Source organism: Magallana gigas, chromosome 9 (genome assembly GCF_963853765.1).
Source record: "Magallana gigas chromosome 9, xbMagGiga1.1, whole genome shotgun sequence".
Classification (NCBI taxonomy): Eukaryota; Metazoa; Mollusca; class Bivalvia; order Ostreida; family Ostreidae; genus Magallana; species Magallana gigas.
In genome coordinates this window covers 46,828,873-46,848,544 of record NC_088861.1, presented here as the reverse complement: position 1 = coordinate 46,848,544, position 19,672 = coordinate 46,828,873, and the positions used below count along the sequence as shown (strand labels likewise).

The following is a 19,672-nucleotide window of genomic DNA, read 5'->3' as shown; positions in this document are numbered from 1 at the left end:
TAACTTTGTTCTGAATATCATCGTTCAATATAAATAACCGTGAGATGGTGAAATAAAACATACATTTTAAATAATTTTCATGTTTTAAAATAAATCAAAGTTGGATATGATATGAAAAACGATCAGTTCTTACTTATTTTGAAAATATTATCCGAACAAATTTACTTCCGCTCGATTTTTTCACAGGAACTGAACAAATTTCGGTGAAGTCTCGTGAACTTCCATTCGAGCACCTCTGGATTTATTATATAATTAGCAGGATAAAGAAAACATTCCGAACACATTTGCAGGGGTGTCAGTGTTCAACATTCTTAACCTAAGGACGTATTTGTTCGCCATTGTTTCATTATTCCACTAGGCATCCGCCTGCGTTGCCTTTCCATTTCACTGTATCTAAATTTATAACTGATCATTTGTTTGCATTTCAAATTATATAATGCCCGTTTTCTCGGACTCAATGCCACGAAGGATATACGTGTAATATATAGAGCTTAATTAATTTGTTTCCCAATTCATAACTAATGATGATTTCTTCATCTGCATCACCTATAAATTAATCAATTTCTCTCTCTCTCTCTCTCTCTCTCTCTCTCTCTCTATCTCTCTCTCTCTCAGGTAGGCAAAACTACGTAGAAATTTTTCGGAGTTAACGCCTATCAAACGCTTCTACATAGTTCGTTACATATCAATACAGTCAAAACATCAATTTAGTTTACACGTACATTGATTTAAGCTTGCAATATATAATATTTGAATGCAGTTGTTTACAAACAAACACAACAGTTTGTTTACAACATATATTGTATTTTCTTCACTTTACCTGTGTATTCAGCCATAAAAAGGTTGTCACTGGTGTCCACACATAAACCCCGTGGATTCTGTAAATTACAGTTGTCAATGTAGCGGAAAAACTGTCCGTCCTGATCCAGGATGTGGATACAGCCGTTGTCACGGTCTGCTGTTAGGATCCGACCCTGGCTGTCTGTTGTGATGCCGTATGGAATAAATGATCCCTTGGTAGTAGAGGGAGGACCAGTGTAGGTAAACCGGAGTTTCCCAGCCTGATTGACCACCACTACTGCACGGGCCCAATAGTCTGACACACAGATATCTAGGTTCCTATTCTCACTGATGTATTTAGTGTCACCAGATGAATAGAGAGGCTGTCCTTCGTCGTCGTACTGAATACTTTGTTTCTCTGTGGAGCCAGAGTAACACACAACTTTTGATGGCTTATCATCACTGCCCATGACAACCAGGAGGTCATCAGAGGAGGTACTACAGACACCGAGAGGTCCCCACCCCTGTAGTCTGATCACTGTCTGTATTTGTGTATTTTTTACTATGTTCACACTTCTATCACTGTAATCAGTAAAAAGTAGATCCCCACTCTTTGTCACTGCTATGTCACTTGGATAGTACCCGGACTTGGTTTGGACTGATTTCACTAGTTTCCCATGCATGTTGTAGAGACTCATCTTATTATTAATATAACTACCCGTCCAGATTCCTTCATCACCGTCACAAGTGACACTGGATAAGTATTTACACTGTGTCTGTATGGAGGAGATGACCCGTGGCTCATCAAGCAGTGGTTTGAGAGGATAGGACCCAGCTTTCGAATTTTCCATAAAGTAGCCATGTTCCTCTTTTATAATGGAGAATGCTGACAGGGAACCAAATTGTTGGTAAAGTTGTTCTGGGTTAATTTTCTGAGGGGTGAAGTTTGGTAGAGAAACTATGAGTTTAGGAGGCAATTTTCTGAATTCAGCAATCCTGGATTTGTAGGCAGAAACGCGGCTGACATCATTGGAGTCCAGTAACTTTATCAGATCAGCAATGCTCTGTGTGATTTCAGAAATGGTGCGTGTGATTTCATCTTCATGTTTGTTTAAGACAGCCAGTTGTTTGGAGTCCATTTCATCAAGATCAGATTTCAGTTTCTGTATAATGGTGTCTATTTCTCTGTGCCAGATTTCTCCATATCTGTCAATTTCTGCTGTTAATTTCTGTGAGTTTTTATTTAGATCAGATTTCTGAGCTGTGATATTGTTTGAAATCGTTTGATATTTTGCAATAACTGTTTTATCTAATTCTTGCAAATCTGTTTGCAGGTCTTGTTTTTTTTTTCTTAAATAACTTGTCATATCAAGTTTTTTGTGGTTTTCGTGACTTTCAGAGGAAACACAGAGGACACAGATAGGAATGTCACACTGTTCACAATACAGTTCACATTGTTTGAGAGAATGTTTTTGGCAATTTGGAGAAATAACAGTAGATCCTCGATCTTGGAACGGTACCACCTGATGTTTTTTGGATAGATCCAACATATGGTTCCCAACACAAGCTCCGCAGAGATTGGTCTGACAGAAGTCACAGTGTAGTGGAGGGACTGGAGTATCACACACATCACAGCGCACCACATCCTGGACACTGCGTTGGGGGTCCATAGTCAAGTCCTTGGTAGAGTCTGAAATATACATTTATATCATTACTTTCAATCACAATGGAGCATGCCATACAAGTTTATGTTTTTATAATGTGAAAATCAAAAACCAAGATTTTCAATAGAGTTGTTTTTCTTTTATTCATTAAAATAACCCGCCTTGTACAAATAATTGAAATATGAGTGGATACCTTAAATTAATGTTTTAAAAAGCACATAAAAGTTAAACATATGTCTTACAAACACATAAAATAATAATTATTGTATTTTCTATGTGGTGTCCAAGAAGGTATTATTACCTGGTTTAAATTTTAATGATTCAATGGATAAATTTTCTACATTTTTTTTAGGTTAACGTTAGAGCAAGATTTGAATTTTTTGTGTCCTCAAGGAATAAAATATTTGTAGAGTTTAAGATGGACCAGGTTATCTCATAACACCAATCAACATATGGATGAAACATTTGCAGTTCTTAATCTAGCGTGGGGAGAGAGTGGCTGTCCCCTTTGGAAGAATTGTTGTGTAGCAAGTATGCGAGCGGATCTAACCTCTAAATTTAATCAGATTTATTCAATTAATGGACCCCTGGCAATCTTATTAATTTCAATATTTCTCTGACCCCCCCCCCCCCCCCCCCCCCCCCCCACCTTGGAAACATTTCTGGATCCGCGCATAAGTGATAGAAAGTTGGTAGGTTTATGGAGGAGTTCGGTTCAATATGACTGCTGTTAAAATGCATTCTAAACAGGCAGAAGGAATATAAATGATATGTTAATTAGGACATATCTTGATATATGATATATAGCATTAACTTTGTAGCCTATCTTAAAATTTAGGCAAATATTGTTAATTTGTTGATTCTAATGAAGTTTGGCGAGGTTACGTATATCAGAAGTGTAAATGCTTATATTGGTTATATAATTCAATTTATTTCAATAATATTTTGTGTTGGCACCCAACCCTACCCCACGCTCTGAAAAACTGTGATATGTGCCTCTTCTAGACAACCCTAGAGCACTTGCAAGTACAGTAGCGATAAAAACCATGCAAAACTCCTTGACAAATAATCAAAAAACAAACCTTGACCTTATAACAAGTCAGCATTCCATTAGACATCCAACCAGCCCCGCTATCGTCTGCAGGTGTTTAACTTGTCACATGATAAATACGCCTTCTATAGTAAAGACTCATGTGATCATTTAACGCATCGGCTGCAGGTCAATACAGCCTCTATAGATTTCGGTCCGTCTAATATTTTCGCTAAGCTTATAATCTTTTTTGATTTCATAAGATATGTATATATATATATATATATATATATATATATATATATATATATATATATATATATATATAACTTAAATAAATGAAAACACAAAGATCGAGTAAAACATGTTTTACTCGATCTTTGGGTTTTCATTTATTTAAGTTTTATATATATTTCACCGACCACTGAGGTTTTTCTTGGAATTATATATATATATATATATATATATATATATATCTGCTTTCAACCTTAGGGTGACTATATATTTTCTTGAACCTTAAGGGGACATTTCGTATAATTTGATATGTTACTCTCAACACTATATGAGTTATATGAAAATTAATTGTATGGTTACCAAAGGCCAATTTTCTATAGGAAATCATAAAACTCGTAAAGATAAAAAATATACAATTTTCGTGTCCCCTTAAAATTTAGAAACCATGTCGCACTGTTTACGGGGACATTTGTATATTTATTTACAATGGGCACTTTAAGTAGACCAGATGTATATTGATATATTCCAGCTTAAGGTGCCCAATATTTTAATGTATCTCATTTAAAGTGTTACATTGTGTTCTTTTTGTATTTATAATGAGATAATTTTAAATAGCTTAGTGAAACATTCCTTACATGGCTGAAGGCCCGCCATTAGGTTAAATTTATAATATCATCAAGTTATTCTTACAATAAATAAACTTCTTTTCTTATCAGTTCTTTAGTTCTTTAATTTCTAAATTTGCGATGATTCCTACTTTTTATTATATATTTTTTTAATCTCTAATATTACAGAGGTTTAACTTCAGTTAAAGGCATGTCAAAAGGTGAAAAGGTGTAGGTATTTTCTGACTTTGAGAAGCGAGTGACAAATAAAAAATAACTACACAAATGTATGAAATATTTCAGTGCCTACATAAGTGTCTCAAACAATACCAAAGTTCCAAATTAATGAATCAAAAACACTAGAAATAAAATGATGAAATAATCTTTCATTATCTGCATCTCAAAATACAACAATTGGGAACTTTAAAAAAATATCAGAAAAACAAAATTGGGCTTTCTAAAATTCTTTTATAACATATTCAAACAATTTTATAGGAAAAATTCAATTTGTTCCAACTTATTATTCATTTCTTTAAAAACAACATAAAAATTAAAACATCAATTGTACTGTTTTCAAAAATTCTTGAGCAAAAGTCAAAGCGAATTACAACAATGTGGAGCATTTTAGTCAATGTCTTTCATTTCTCCCTTGAATGACCAGTCTACATTCAATCATAGCTCAAAGCTGAACTTTTAATTCAGCAAATATAATGCAGTCTGTCAGTTACAAAGTGATTCTTAACCAAACTTTTTTTTCAACACTTTGCACTTTTAGTTGAGCAAGACTGTTAAAACTAAATAATATGATGTTCAGAAGACAATCAAGTTTTAAATTAAACATCCATTTAAAGTTAAGAATCAAATGATCATAAAAGTAATTCATTATTGCATAATCTACTATATATAAATGTAATGCAAATATCATTACAATCTAATTTATTTACTCATTGAACAAATTAAGACTTAAATTCTTAAAAGCAAGTTCAGAACAAAAATGTAATTCATCTTCAGTGCATCATTAATGTTTAATACAGTAACTTTAACTTTTTTTCAATATTTCATAGGATCAAATTCAGAAAATTGTTGTTTCATCAAACTAGTAATCTAATACATAAGTTTACATCATTACTTAAATCAATGTCCTTTTAATCAGAGTTATTTCATTCAATTCTTCAGTAGACAATTTCACAATAATTCAATGTTTTTGTTTAAATTTATTCTATATATGCACCTTTTCCAACACACGACATTATCATAACTTACTTTAAAAGAAAATTAAACAAAGCTTCTTTAAGATCAAGATCTTGTACATGCAAGGTGCCTACAGGATTATGAAATTCAAGATATAAATATTTTTATTGATGCTTCATAAAAACAGCTTTGTTTGATTCGGTGTGGTGGGGCTATGAACACTATGAAAACTCATGTTTCAAACTGTCATTTTCAATAAAATATAATGGAAATAAGGCTCATGCCATGTTTTTGTTTACATAAGTTCAATATACCGGCAAAGGTTCTTTTTCTAGCTGAGTTTTCTAATTACTGATTCGTTTTTAACTTAAAGAAACAGTTCCTAGCGTTTGTAACATTCATTTTTGGTCTAAACCTGACATTTTTCCTCAACATTTAAAATGAACCGGTAATCAAAATCATGACCTCAGCTTTGGTTACATAATCAAAATTGTGAGCTCTATATCTCGCTTATAACTTCACGACTGACACTCAAATTTTTGGTTGATTATTAGAAATGCCTATTTAAGTCATTGTAAACATTAAAAAGAGAAAAATTAATTTTGAGCCAAATCGTGACCATGCCCCTTTAACATAAAAGGCATCAAGTTATTTGCAGTATGTAACATTTTGCAACACAGATCTTTTCTATAGGGATGTACAGGTTACATCTGCAATTATTCTTGGTAACAACAAATATCAATTTTTTTTTAAAAGAAACAAAATTCTAAAGGTCAATTCATTACAAACAAACAAGATATCTGTGAGCCAATACTCAAAAGTGATACCCCTGCTCTGATCTGAATATACAAAATATGCAGTCGATATTTCACAGGGAGTTGACATCATTTTTTTTAAATGGATCCCATCATATGGCATGCCTACACAAAGAGGTTAAAATTTTAAGCCTCTGCTATTAATAGGTGCCGAGAAATTTTTGACAAAAATTTGTTTGAAAATTTAAGCTAAAAATAAACAGTCGTCATTAAACAAAAAGTTGACATTTGATTAAGGGTAACATAAGTAATGTAAACAAGACTTGTGCCATGTGTTTGTTTACATTTTGAAATTCCAGGTTAAGACATGAAATGAATTTGACAAATACAAGGAGCTGTTTATTGATGTACAAAACAAATTAGCAGATAAAAAAAAATCTGCTTGAAAAAGAACTTTTACCGGTATATTGAACCAATGTAAGTCAAAAAAATAAGACACAAGCCTTCTTACAAAACAAAGAATTGAAGCTCTGCATCTGGCTTATAACACTACAACTAACACTCAAATTGTGGTTGGTCATTAGAAATGCATTATACTTATGCATTATAAACAATAAAAAATACAAAAATAAAAATCTGACCAAAATCGTGACCACTCCCCCATGAGATGTACTAATTGCTAATATCTGACTAGAAAACTACATACTATTCATATGCATATTCACAAGTCATGTTCATTTCTAAATTGTTCATATAGCCACCAACTCCAACTCTGCGAGTTTTTTGGAAGTTCTTAGCCTCGCTGTTTTTCTCTCATTAAAAATCTTTGTTCTGGCTTTGGAAATTGTTGTCTTCATATGAAGACCATCTAATATTACTTATTAGGTTTGTTACTGACTGTTTAAAGAAATTTGTGGGGTCGGTAAAGTCCATAGAAGGCGAGGCTTCGCCTCGCCTTCTATGGACTTTACCGACCCCACAAATTTCTTTAAACAGTCAGTAATTCGCCGAGCCTTCTATGGACTTTACCGACCCCACAAATTTCTTTAAACAGTCAGTAACAAACCTAATACGTGTTTTGTTTTGTCGAGGACCTAAAGTTTGATATGTAAACAAACGTTTGTGTAGAAAATCAGTTCAAATAACGTTACGTCTGCCATGTTGCCCTATAAATTTTGACGCTTGCCTTTTAAAGAAATTTGTAAGGCAGCCACGTGACGCGTTTCATCCAATGACGTCGCGACATTCTAGTCCGAGGCAAAACAATGATGATATATTATTTGTCTTCAGGAAGTCCTCAATTTCTTTCTTACCTGTAAAAAATAAAGAGGATTGAATGATTTGTCATTGATTATATTTTTAAAAACATGTTCATGAACACCACATAAATAGGCATAAAGTCATCATTTTAAACATTAATATTTTAATCAATCTCAATGAAATAATCCTAAATTAGGTAACAAATTCCCCAACCGACTTCACTGAAGGGAACTAGAGATTTTTTCTCCATTTGTCTATCCCACTTCAGTTTTTCACAATTTTTTTCATTATGGGTTTGAAGAATAATATTAACTTGCTTCAAAATGTCAAACAACAGATCAAGTTTACATTTTAGTAGCCTCTGGTCGTCATATTTTTGAGAGAATTGATTTTGATTTTTACATTCCAATTTTTTTAATGACTGGATTCGGTGTATGTACTCAATAAATGAGGCCAGTATGTGGTCAGTAATAATATGTATTACTTGTATCATTACTTTTATCATTTCTTACAAACAAAAAAGTTTTGTAAAATATGTCAAGTATCGTGCTGTACATTTTATCGGCAGTTTTTGTTTGTAGTATAACAATCCAGTGTTATCGTGTCTGGGCTGTTAAATATTAAAGTTTGGTTTGAGGTTCAGGGTACAGAAGACTTTAATGATATTGTGTATAAAACAGGGAATACTTCTAGCAGCGAACACTTAATTGACTTGGCAAAATTATAGGAGATAAAATAAAGAGTATTAGTTTACCCACTTTGTATTTAATTTCAACATCGACTGTGTCTGCTTCGCTTCGAATATGTATTTTTAAAATGGATTTTCAAGGTTGTTAGCTGTTTGTTGTAATTATTTTTCATAATTTCATACTATACAAGAAGTCATTAATTTCTGAATATTTCAACATTTATGATGGGGGATATTTATTACAAAAGGTCTCAAAATTTTGCCATTCTTAATTACTTTATAATGTAAAATTCAAATTATAATATAAAATATTATATGATAAATATTTAACATCTAATGCAGGTTATGTATTTTTCGGCATGTCGCTACAATCATATTCTGCAGGAATCACGTTGAAATAAAAACTTTAACTTAAGTCTATTCTCATGCAGTTAGTGGTCTTGTGACAAAATAGTCAACAGACAGGAGGGCTAACAGCCAACTTCATGTCATTAGCCAGGCTCGCTTGAAGTAACAATTCAAATGATCACCTTTAATTAACAGTTCATGAGCTAAATAAATTGTTACTTACATGGTAGATTCCCTGTGTTATTGTCTTTCTGAGTAAATATGTACTTTCTAAAATGAGATTTCAAATCTGCTGTATCTTCCTTTGACCACTTCACTGTTAAAATACCGAAAAAAACATTGATAATTAAAATTTGCATGGGTTAGGTGACATAAAATTATCATTACGTTTCTCGGGCCAAATTTCTCCTAAAAAGATGGAGGAGGGTGGCAATTTTTTTTAAAGTAGTAAATAAGTAGATGCGGGAGGGCTTTTTTATATATTCATTAGCCATCTTGAGTTCCAAAAGCACATACCTAATGAAATTGTCATCAACACAACCCGCCCCCTCCTCCCCCCAAAAAATTCAGGGCCATACTTAAACAAGAAAAAAGCTGTCAAAATGACAGCAAACCAGGTTTTCTTTTGTGTGAACAGTATCCATTATACATTTGTCAATCCTAAATTGATATCCAATCCAGAAAATTGAGGCACTTTATAATCTATAAAAACATAGGTAATCACAGATTACAAAGCTCACCGAGACGAGACATCACATTTATAAGTCTTCACCTTTAAGAGACCCCCATTATCATATTAAATGAAAATCATACTTTATGATCTTGGATATTCATGGATTCTGTTTTGACACAATATCGTATATCATCTGTTAAAAAATTGTATGATAATCATATGTTCATTTGTTAATCAATACAATAAAATAACATTAAATATTGCATCCTATCATATTTACAACATATATCATATAATACAATAAAACACCATCATAAACAATAATGAGATATGATATTGTAACGTATGATATGACATTGTATTTGTGTTATACGTTATTGTATTTGATCAAATAATACAATATCATTATATAATATATATAACAATATAGTAGTATATTACAATATCATATTACATAATACATCATAACATTGAAACATATGATATTATATTGTATGATATTGTATGATACTGTATCATTTTTAATACATAATATGATATTGTATCATATGATACAATATAATTTGATACAACATTGTATCATATCAAATGATACAATATTATGTGATAAAGTAAAAAATTTTATAATACAATATTATATTATACAATAATATGTTTTACAATATCATACAATACAATAATATGTGATGTGATAATATATCATATTATAAACCAATATCATATTATACAATATCGTATGATACAATATTATATAATATTACAGTATCATATTATACAATTTTATGTGATATAATTCTATATTACAGAAACTAATATCATATTATACAATATCGTATGATACAATATTATAGAATATACAATATTGTATCATAGGATACAATATTATATTTTGCAATATCTTATCTAATAGTATCATGTGATAAATTAATAATACAATATAATATTATACAATATTGTACCATAATATACAATACAGTGGAGCCTCAGTTATCCGGACGCTTTCGTTCCCAAGTCCAATCTTCCGGATAGGTGAAGCGTCCGGATATCTGAAATGTGTTTATTAATTGTTGTCATGAATAATAATGTATTTGTATACAATGGCTCCCAGTGTTGATACTAGTTTTTTTTTTGCCTTTCATACCATATAGCAACACATGCTAGAGTTGTATGTTGATATGAACGTTTTTAGATATAAAGAACTCTGCTTCATTTTATTATTTTGTCATGAAATATTAACCGGACAACAATGATGACCGAATCTAGCTAAATTCTTTGTGTCCAAGTGTGATATGTGTGTGATACACTATTTGCAATTTTTCAATTTTTGATAGTGATTTGGGAAGTCAGTGTGTTTATACACGCTAATCATTAGGGTCTAGCATGTAAAAAAGGTCTGAAACTTAATTGACAGGGGTAATTATTTGTACTGAGAAGGGTATCATCAAATTTTACCGTCCGGTTAAATGAAGCAAAATTAGTTGTGAATAAGTGTTTTGTGGTAAAAACAGACCGTCCGGATCCGGAACGCGGATTTCCAGATAAATGAGACAAAATAATGTATATAAAAATCTGTTCCCAAATGAAATCGTCCGTAAACTGAAGCGTCCGGTTATCTGGCGTCCGGATATCTGAGGCCCCACTGTACTACACATAACGATATCATGATACAGACCCTGAAACGTGCTACTACACCAGTTGCACGGTTCGGTTCGTTACGCTTTTTGAACTGTACGGTTCGCTTTGTGAACGGTACGGTTCGTTTTGTGAACGGTACGGTTCGCTTTGTGAACGGTACGGTACGCTTTGTGAACGGAACGGTTCGCTTCCTGCACGGTACGCTTTGCTAAAAATAGCTGCACGCTTTGTGAACGGTTTGCGCGCTTTATTAATGAGGTAGGCGTGGCCTGAACGCTTTGATTTTTCTCGATATAATTTTGTTTAAATTTTGCCCGATCTACTTCAGAAATGTAGTACATGTAATTATGACAAGAATTTTTCTTTATTTATATGATATACTAGTATTACAAAAATTTTTCAAATGATCTATTTAAAATCAAAACTTCCATCCTATTCCCCGTTTTTTATACGTTGCGTGAAACGTATACTCAGTGACAACCGGGAAGCGGAGGTAATTTTAATTTTTGATCAGTCTGTTATTATAAGTTTTTAATTTAGATAAATGTAATCTTTAAGATAGATTAAAAGAACTGTTTGACTTTAATCCGATATATTTTTGTTAATTCAGCGAGCTGTCGATAATTTTACAAAGCATCTTAAGTTTTTATTTCTATACATGTATTTGAGTTGAAGTCAATAAATATTTCTAATCAATTTAAAATTGCTATGAAAAATTGCCCCGACTTTATTCCGATATTTCTTTAGTTTCCTTTATCGTTGTCTTGATTCTCGGCTAGTTGTTATTATTCATAATTCGTATAATCATTCTTTATTGCGTATTACTGTAGTACTATTGTCGATCGCCGATTGCTCTAGTGAATAGACGATGTAAAATTAATGATAAGACAAACAATGAATTTCAGATAAGAAATCTTGAATTCAACTGTTATATAGTTTTTTGACACGAATTTTTATTCATTTAAATATTGATTCTATGATTTTTTGCACTTGTTCGTATACACAGATCATATCTACATGTAACCGTTATCGCTTCTCTTATCTGAACCAAGATCGCGTGTATAGTCAAAATATGACTATTAGTTTTTGATTTTCCGTTAAACTATACATGTACATGTAACATATCTCTTACGATATGTACACAACTGGATATACACAACAAGTCAATAACTTTTATATATATAATGGCGATATTTATCATTCTGTTGAACAAGTGTCCGCTCTTCACTGTGTGCATGCGATTTAGCTAACGTTTTACAAATGCTGACTCACCTGTTCATATTTTATTTACCTTTTTACACACATACTTGTTGTAAACAGGACACGAAAAAACACCCGGTAATCAACAAATGAATGTTAAAAGTGATAGATATATAAGAATTTATGTAGTAAAAAAAATAATACGACAGCGAAGGAAAACGACTCTGATCGCCAGTACATGAATTATAATCATGAAATCGGAAAGAAATTATTTTGAATAATTTAAAATAAGAACACTCTTTTAAATAGGGATTTAAGATAACATAAAACAAATTTCTTCTAGCCATATAGGAGGAGCCAAGTAGCACGCGGAACATGACGTGACCTGTACTGTTACACTTAAACTGATTGACAGGCGAAGCACGTGGAGTCCTGAGATAAAATCCCGGTCAAGTGACCAACTATAGCAACCTAAAGCGAAATAATTAAGTTCAGTGATAAAACTTTAATTTAAGTACATTGTATTATAATCAAAACACAACACAAGCTCTCTCTCTCTCTCTCTCTCTCTCTCTCTCTCTCTCTCTCTCTCTCTCTCTCTCTCTCTCTCTCTCTCTCTCTCTCTCAATCTGAGGGTGTATGTGATTGTGTGCAAACCATTTGGAATTATTAGATTTTTATTTGTATGAATTGAATTTATTTATTTTAGACACATGGTTTTCACAACGATTTCAACAAAATGACTAGTTTGTACAGTGGACGATGTACATATAGATTGATCTCGACGGTTAAAATTTCGACGCTATTTCACATCACAGCATATTAGATTGAAAATAAATTTTAAAAGAGCTGTGTTTGTGCTTACATGTACTTGTTATATCATTCAACTATTTATGATGTAATTAATCATTTTTTGGTACATTAATGTACCCAGTAAATGATATTTTTTATCGCAAGTTAATATGTGAAAATCCCGCATGTATAGAGTCGCTGAATTGTTCTACGGATCCACGCGCCGATAGTCTTAAGTGTAGTTGTTTGTGTCCATTTCTACAGACAGTTCTTTTGTTTTATAGAGATTAAGAAAAGCCATGAAACTAACAAAGTAGAAGTAAGATATATTCAGACTATACACACGACAGATTGTGATGAGCTACCTAACACGTGTCCGTGGAAAGGTGGGAATACCGGCATCTCGTGTACACCTGTTTAAGTGTCCAAATATACAGAGTTACTTGTGAAGTACAATAACTGCTAAAAAACAAAGAAAGACAATAACACCTATTGTGTATAGAACCAAAGATCAGCTTCTGTACACGTGTTTCGCACGAGTGATTTTTGTTCATGTGAAATCACGACGCCATTACCAGCTATGCAGGAAATAAAGTTGAAATCAATAATATAGAACGCGTGTACTTTTTTCCGTTCAATGCTTGCATTTAATTTACTAAGATTTTGTACATGTATTTATTTACAATTTATCATATGAGTGATTTTTTGTTTATTTATTGGTACATAAATAGCTCAAGAACAAATCACTCGAGTCACCGGTAATATGTGGTCGTCATTCACTACAGCACATATATTTAATTTGTTTAGAAAAAAAGCGCATGACTTAAATTGATTTGAATTTTGATAATATATCAATTGACTAATAAACATATTTGGTAAATTAATTTGAATTTATCTAAGAACAAATTAATTAAAAGATACCCATTTACGATTACAGATCACAACTTCACGTTGAAAGCCTCAACAATTTTCTGGGTCTGCGTAACTTAAGTCGACATTCTTTTTTTTTTTTTTATTTAAAAAGGATATAAAATTATATATATTTCAACCTTTGTTTAGTCATAGTGTATTTATTTCTAAACATACGCTACTTTTTAAACGTCTCGGTAACGATCTCTCTCTCTCTCCTGAGAATTACAGTCTGTACCCAATGTTTCAAACATTTCATAAAAACAATCAAAATAGTATAACCACGACTTGTGTGAACGTTCATAGTTTACAGTGTTTAAGAAATCGGCGATGCAAGTTTTGTCGAAAAACAAAGAAATGATTACGGTCTAAGAAAGGAAATATTTTTGTGACTGTTTTAATAAGAATAACAGTTTTAAATCTTTGTATGTGTTATCTAATCCGTATAAAAAATCTAGCAAAATATTGAACTTATCTGGTCAGCGATAATATCCGTCCGTAATCATCGAAAGACATTAGGTCAATAAGCCGTATATGGAAGTTGCACGCTTATTGCACGGTACGGTACGCTTTTTTGTCCGTTTGGAGGCGGGTCTTGCATAAATTCTCTTGCACGCTTTTTGCACGTTACGGTTCGCTTTGTGAACGGTACGGTGAACGGTACGGTTCGTTTCTTGCACGGAACGGTACGGTTCGTTTTAGAGGTGTAGTAGCACGTTTCAGGGTCTGTACAATATCATAACATAAAATATAAAAAAAAATTGATACAATATCATATCATATCATACAACTTTTTTATAATATTACATATGATATTATATTGTGTCATATCAAACAATATTGTTTCATACCAAACAATACTATATCATAGGAATCATGTTATATCATTAATCAACAAACATTCTTTAGCATCCTTGATAATGGAGACCAGGCTCTGCATCTGAAGAAACCTTTGCGTTTCATTCATAATATAGTTAAATCAACTACGCAAGCTATCATCTATAAAACATGTGACATGTTCCAAAAAAACTAAACCTCATCCAGCATCCGAAACCTATGGCTCAGATTCAGCATTCAAGCCTGTCAGGTGCATCAGTATACATAAGAAGCATCTCCATGCAAGTTTGGTGAAATTCAGACCAGTAATAACTAAGATATCATCATCAAAGGGCACTAGCAATTAAAACCTTAACCTGCTCCAGCATCCACAACCTATGGCTCAGATTCAACATCCATGCCTGTCAGGTGCATCTGTTTCATAAGACACACCATCCATTCAAGTTTGGTGAAGTTAGGACCTGTAATAACTAAGATATATTTTTTAGCATCCTTGATAATGGAGATCAAGCTCTGCATCTGATGCTTCCTCTGTGATTCATTCATACTACAGTTTAATCAACTATGCAAGTTTGAAATAGACCTATTATCTATTAAACATGTGACCTGTTCCAAAAAACTTAACTTTATCCAGCATCTGAAACCTATGGCTCAGACTCAGCATTCAAACCTGTCAGGTGCATCAGTATCATAAGACGCACCATCCATAGAAGTCTGGTGAAGTTAGGAAAAATAGTAACTAAGATAAAATCATCAGAGGGCACCTGCAACAAAAACTTTAACCAGCTCTAAAAACCTAAACCTCCTTCAGCATCTGAAACCTATAGCTCAGATTCAGCACCCAAGCCTGCTGGTCCATCAGTATCATAAGACACACCATCAATGCAAGTTTGGTGAAGTACGGACCAGCAGTAACTTAGATATTGCTATCAACGGGCACCTGCAACAAAAACTTTAACCTGCTCCAAAAACATTAACGTCCTCCAGCATCTGAAACCTATGGCTCAGACTCAGCATTCAAACCTGTCAGGTGCATCAGTATCATAAGACGCACCATCCATGGAAGTCTGGTGAAGTTAGGAAAAGTAGTTACTAAGAAATAATCATCAGAGGGCACCTGCAACAAAAACTTTAACCAGCTCTAAAAACCTTAACCTCCTTCAGCATCCAAAACCTATAGCTCAGATTCAGCACTCAAGCCTGTCTGGTGCATCAGTATCATAAGACACACTATCCATGCAAGTTTGGTGAAGTATGGACCTGCAGTAACTTAGATATTGCTATCAAAGGGCACCTGCAACAAAAACTTTAACCTGCTCCAAAAACCTTATCCTCCTCCAGCATCCGAAACCTATAGCTCATATTCAGCACTCAAACCTTTCTGATGCATCAGTATCATAAGACACACCATCCATGCAAGTTTGGTGAAGTACAGACCTGCAGTAACTTAGATATTGCTATCAAAGGGCACCTGCAACAAAAACTTTAACCTGGTCCAACAACCTTAACCTCCTCCAGCATCTGAAATTTAGGACTCAGATTCAGCATCCAAGTCTTTCAAGTCCATAAGTAGGTCCAGATGCATCATCCATGCAAGTTTGGTGAAGATAGGGCAAGTAATAGCTTAGATACAGGACCTGCAACAAAAACTTTAACCAGGTCCGGACGCCGACGCCGACACCGACGCCGACGCCGAATATTAAAGTAGGCGGTAATGTTTTAGATACTGTCGCAAAGGAGGCCAAACTTCCTGCCTTACAAATAGATGTATGTCTAACTTGATCGGAACATATTGATTAATTTACATGTATGTATGCGAGAGACTCTCACAGAATATTTATTTTTATGTCAAATGGTGCATTATTTAAAATGTACAACACTTTTATTTTTCACATCTTAACAATTGTTGTACTGTTTCGTGTTCGACCAAAAATAAAAATTATGTTGAAAGGCTTTTATAATCTATAATCAATAATTCTGGATGCATCCAGAATTATTGATTATAAATTATAAAAGTAACAAATACTGCTACTGTAGAGATGTTTAGCACTTGTGAATGACTATTTTGTAAATAGAACACTTGGTGCTAGCTATTTAGAAATGTTCTAAAAACACAAACTGAATATAATAAACAGTCATTTAAACAATCAACAATTATGGAATCAGCATTGGAATTCGTCTCGGTGAGCTAAAAAGTACATTGTTATACCCCTGTAAAACAGTTACTATATAACTCTATACAAAAAAAAGTCCAGCATTTTGACTGTTGGACTGGAACTGTTAGACTGGAACTGTTAAAATCGACTGTTAAAAAAGACTGTTGACCGGTGACGTCACATTCCGCGAAAACGTGTTATTGATTAGAAGGGGTATAACAAAACAGTTGTTGACTGTGTCTCAGGCAACAGTTGATCTGTCGGACCGGCTCGCAAAATGTTGCCCGCGGCCTTCGACCTTGGGCAACAGTTTGCGAGCCGGTCTGACAGATCAACTGTTGCCCTCGACCCCAGTCAACAACTGTATAATATTGTCTATATTTAACGAATAAAGAATCATTTTTTGGGTATTTTAAGGTGATAAATTTGGTCGAGTGTTTTTACTTCAACATTTACTTGAATGGAAATATATGCATAAAGGAAAAGTTTTCCACCTCAAACAATATCTGACATTTCAACTGAACTAACTTGTAAACAATGAAGACAAGTATGCACATTATTTTTTAGCAGGGGTGGGGAATGGGGGGGGTATAGTTTCAATTAGGCTGGAGGCAATTCCAAACAAACAATAATTCTATTTTGCCCCAAAATACATTGACATTAATAATACATAAATATTTACCAGTCCTTGGGTTTTTCTTCTCTTTTGACTCTAGAATTTCATCTAAGGAGGAAAAAAAATTTAATGATAAGTCTATATGATATGTTAAATATATGGTTTCACATCATCTGTTTCAAGTTGCTTTTAAATAAGTAATATTAACATTAAGAATTTAAAACTAAGGTGGCCAACTTTGGATTTCATTGCACATGCTTTTGTGCTTGCCATTTACCAATATTTAACCAAATAACAAATTACCAATCAAAACAATTTGGGGTGTTTTAAAATCTGGTAATATAGTAAGATAGTTAATGTATATTTTATGATGCCCCCTAAAATAAAAACAAATGATTAGATTTTCATAAAACACTGCAGGTACATGTACAGGAGCACTTAAGTTGACGGAAAATTAAATATTTGTTTTCCTCTTACAGTGCTGATATCATGAAAGTTGACAAAACAAAACCATCCTATCCTATATCCTGTATCCTTTCCTGCAAACAAGCTCTATCCTATCCTATCCTATCCTATCCCATATTTAGGAATAAAAGATAAATGAAACGAAAAAAGAAATTAATAACTTTATCAACTAATATTATGCTCAAAAGATCCAATTAATACAGGTACATAAACCCGACGATTTTCAGAGCGAGGTAGTATTTTTACCTGCCTTGAATAATCCATTATTATGCCTCCTGTCAGTTTCTCTATATATATTCAATACTCATCTATTTTCGCATAGTATACAAAGGGATGACAACCGTGGATTTTACATATATGATACGTAGATACATACGATTGACATCGAACAATTAATATAAATAGCACATAATACTGACGGGAATTCTAAAGTTAAAGTTTCAAATAAACATTTGAACAAATTGATTAAACATTTGTGATCAAAATTGTACTTGAGAATCCCGAAAACCCTATATTAAATGATGCTTGATAAAGAATATATGGGATAAAAATTAAATGAGATTTTGTCTGCTAAACAACTTAAGTTTCCCGGTAGAGTCCCTCGCATCTTATTTCTTGAAAAGAACATAAACGTTTGTCAATTTATTTAATGAACAGCAACTTGTTGATTAAATAATCAATCAAATCAATTGATTTATTTGAATGAACAAACGTTTGCCTTTCTGGTGACTAGACAACATTCGAACGTCACAGCTACTTATAGAAAGACACACCAGTATATTCAGCAGTCGGCATAACAATAATAGTGTTGTGCATGTACTATGCTTAAATAGTGGTCAGGGTTTGATACAGGCTCGTGCACTATGTATCAAACCCTAACTACTATTTAGGCATAGTACTTGTAAAACACAACACTATTATATAAATAAGCAAAGCATTGTTTTCAACATTGAATAACCTACATGTAATTTAAGAATGTGACACTATTAAGATTTCTTTCCATTAATTCTAAACAGTATAACACATCAGTTAAATTCTTTCAACATTAAGTTCTGCTTTACTTACCAAGACAGTGTGTTCAGTTCAGAAAGAGGAACTGTAAAAAGATTTTGTTGAAAGATTAATGCAAGGCAATAGTAAGAGTCTTTACATCCTAGAAACAGAGGTTTTATATATTATTTAAAGGGAAATCAGTTTAGTGAATTGCATGCACTTGACTGCCTCATGTCCATCATTAGGCATAACTTCGGTTAAAGAGGGCTAGATGGCCGTTGCTGTTTTTCGACAATATCAGTCTCCTTCAAAAAAAGAGCTCTGTATAAAACTATATATATAAAAGCTAAGCTATTTGGATTTGTGTTTTTCTGATTATTATGGCCAAAATAAAAAATTGCTGTAGTTTTCAAGTAGATTTGATAGGCAAGTTGTTGATTACCCAATGCCCTTAAAAATTACATGATCAGAAGCCATATACATGTATTTCTTTAAAGGGACCAAAACGCGATATGAGCTACAATTTTTCATATTTAGTTCTCCATTTTTAATGTTTAGAATTGTAAATATGGTTATCTTTAAGGCTTCATTTAAATTTGAAAGTCAATATCGAGTAACCTCCATGGAAAGAGTTTAGAATTCTTTGTGTGATGTAGTGGTATAAATTTTGATCAAGTGTTGCTTTCTTTGCTGACAATATTATTTATGAACATATTAAATCAAATGATCTTGTTTGCCACAAGTCATTTGTGACTAACTTTACTTTACATTATCTGTAAACAAACACAAGACTTGAGATTTTTTTTGACGTAAAAATGAGCTTTCATGTCTGTATTTAGCT

The 19,672-nt window shown here is 32.8% G+C and overlaps 2 protein-coding genes across 6 annotated transcripts in view; both read right to left on the bottom strand.

The window, feature by feature from the left end:
- Positions 1-788: 788 nt before the first annotated feature.
- On the bottom strand, positions 789-4,362 carry LOC136271926 (tripartite motif-containing protein 2-like). Its single transcript, XM_066072521.1, has 4 exons — positions 4,344-4,362; positions 2,301-2,470; positions 1,190-2,009; positions 789-1,078 (listed from the first exon to the last, which is right to left on the bottom strand). Exons 1-4 carry the CDS (start codon positions 4,360-4,362, stop codon positions 789-791), a joined length of 1,299 nt encoding a protein of 432 aa, XP_065928593.1.
- Positions 4,363-4,761: 399 nt separating this feature from the next.
- The window catches only part of LOC117681084 (uncharacterized), a 28,257-nt gene continuing 13,346 nt past the window's right edge, over positions 4,762-19,672 (bottom strand). For 3 of the 5 annotated variants that reach the window (XM_066071028.1, XM_066071029.1, XM_066071027.1), the window contains 4 exons: positions 17,440-17,481; positions 8,779-8,871; positions 7,527-7,572; positions 4,762-7,132 (listed from right to left, as the gene is read on the bottom strand). In XM_066071028.1, coding sequence (XP_065927100.1) covers positions 7,009-7,132; positions 7,527-7,572; positions 8,779-8,871; positions 17,440-17,481 — 305 coding nt within the window. In that variant the 3' untranslated portion in view covers positions 4,762-7,008. Of the gene's footprint in view, positions 7,133-7,292; positions 7,573-8,778; positions 8,872-17,439; positions 17,482-18,903; positions 18,935-19,672 lie in introns of those variants that run through there. The other 2 variants (XR_010709223.1, XR_010709224.1) reach the window with 1 other exon arrangement.

Excerpts from the sequence above, each read along its gene's own strand:
- LOC136271926 (XM_066072521.1), bottom strand. Across the intron at positions 2,010-2,300 it reads TATCCAAAAAACATCAGGTG|AAATTAACAGCAGAAATTGA; the intron begins GTACCGTTCCAA and ends AAAAACTCACAG. Across the intron at positions 1,079-1,189 it reads TGGCTCCACAGAGAAACAAA|TAGTGGTGGTCAATCAGGCT; the intron begins GTATTCAGTACG and ends GGGCCCGTGCAG.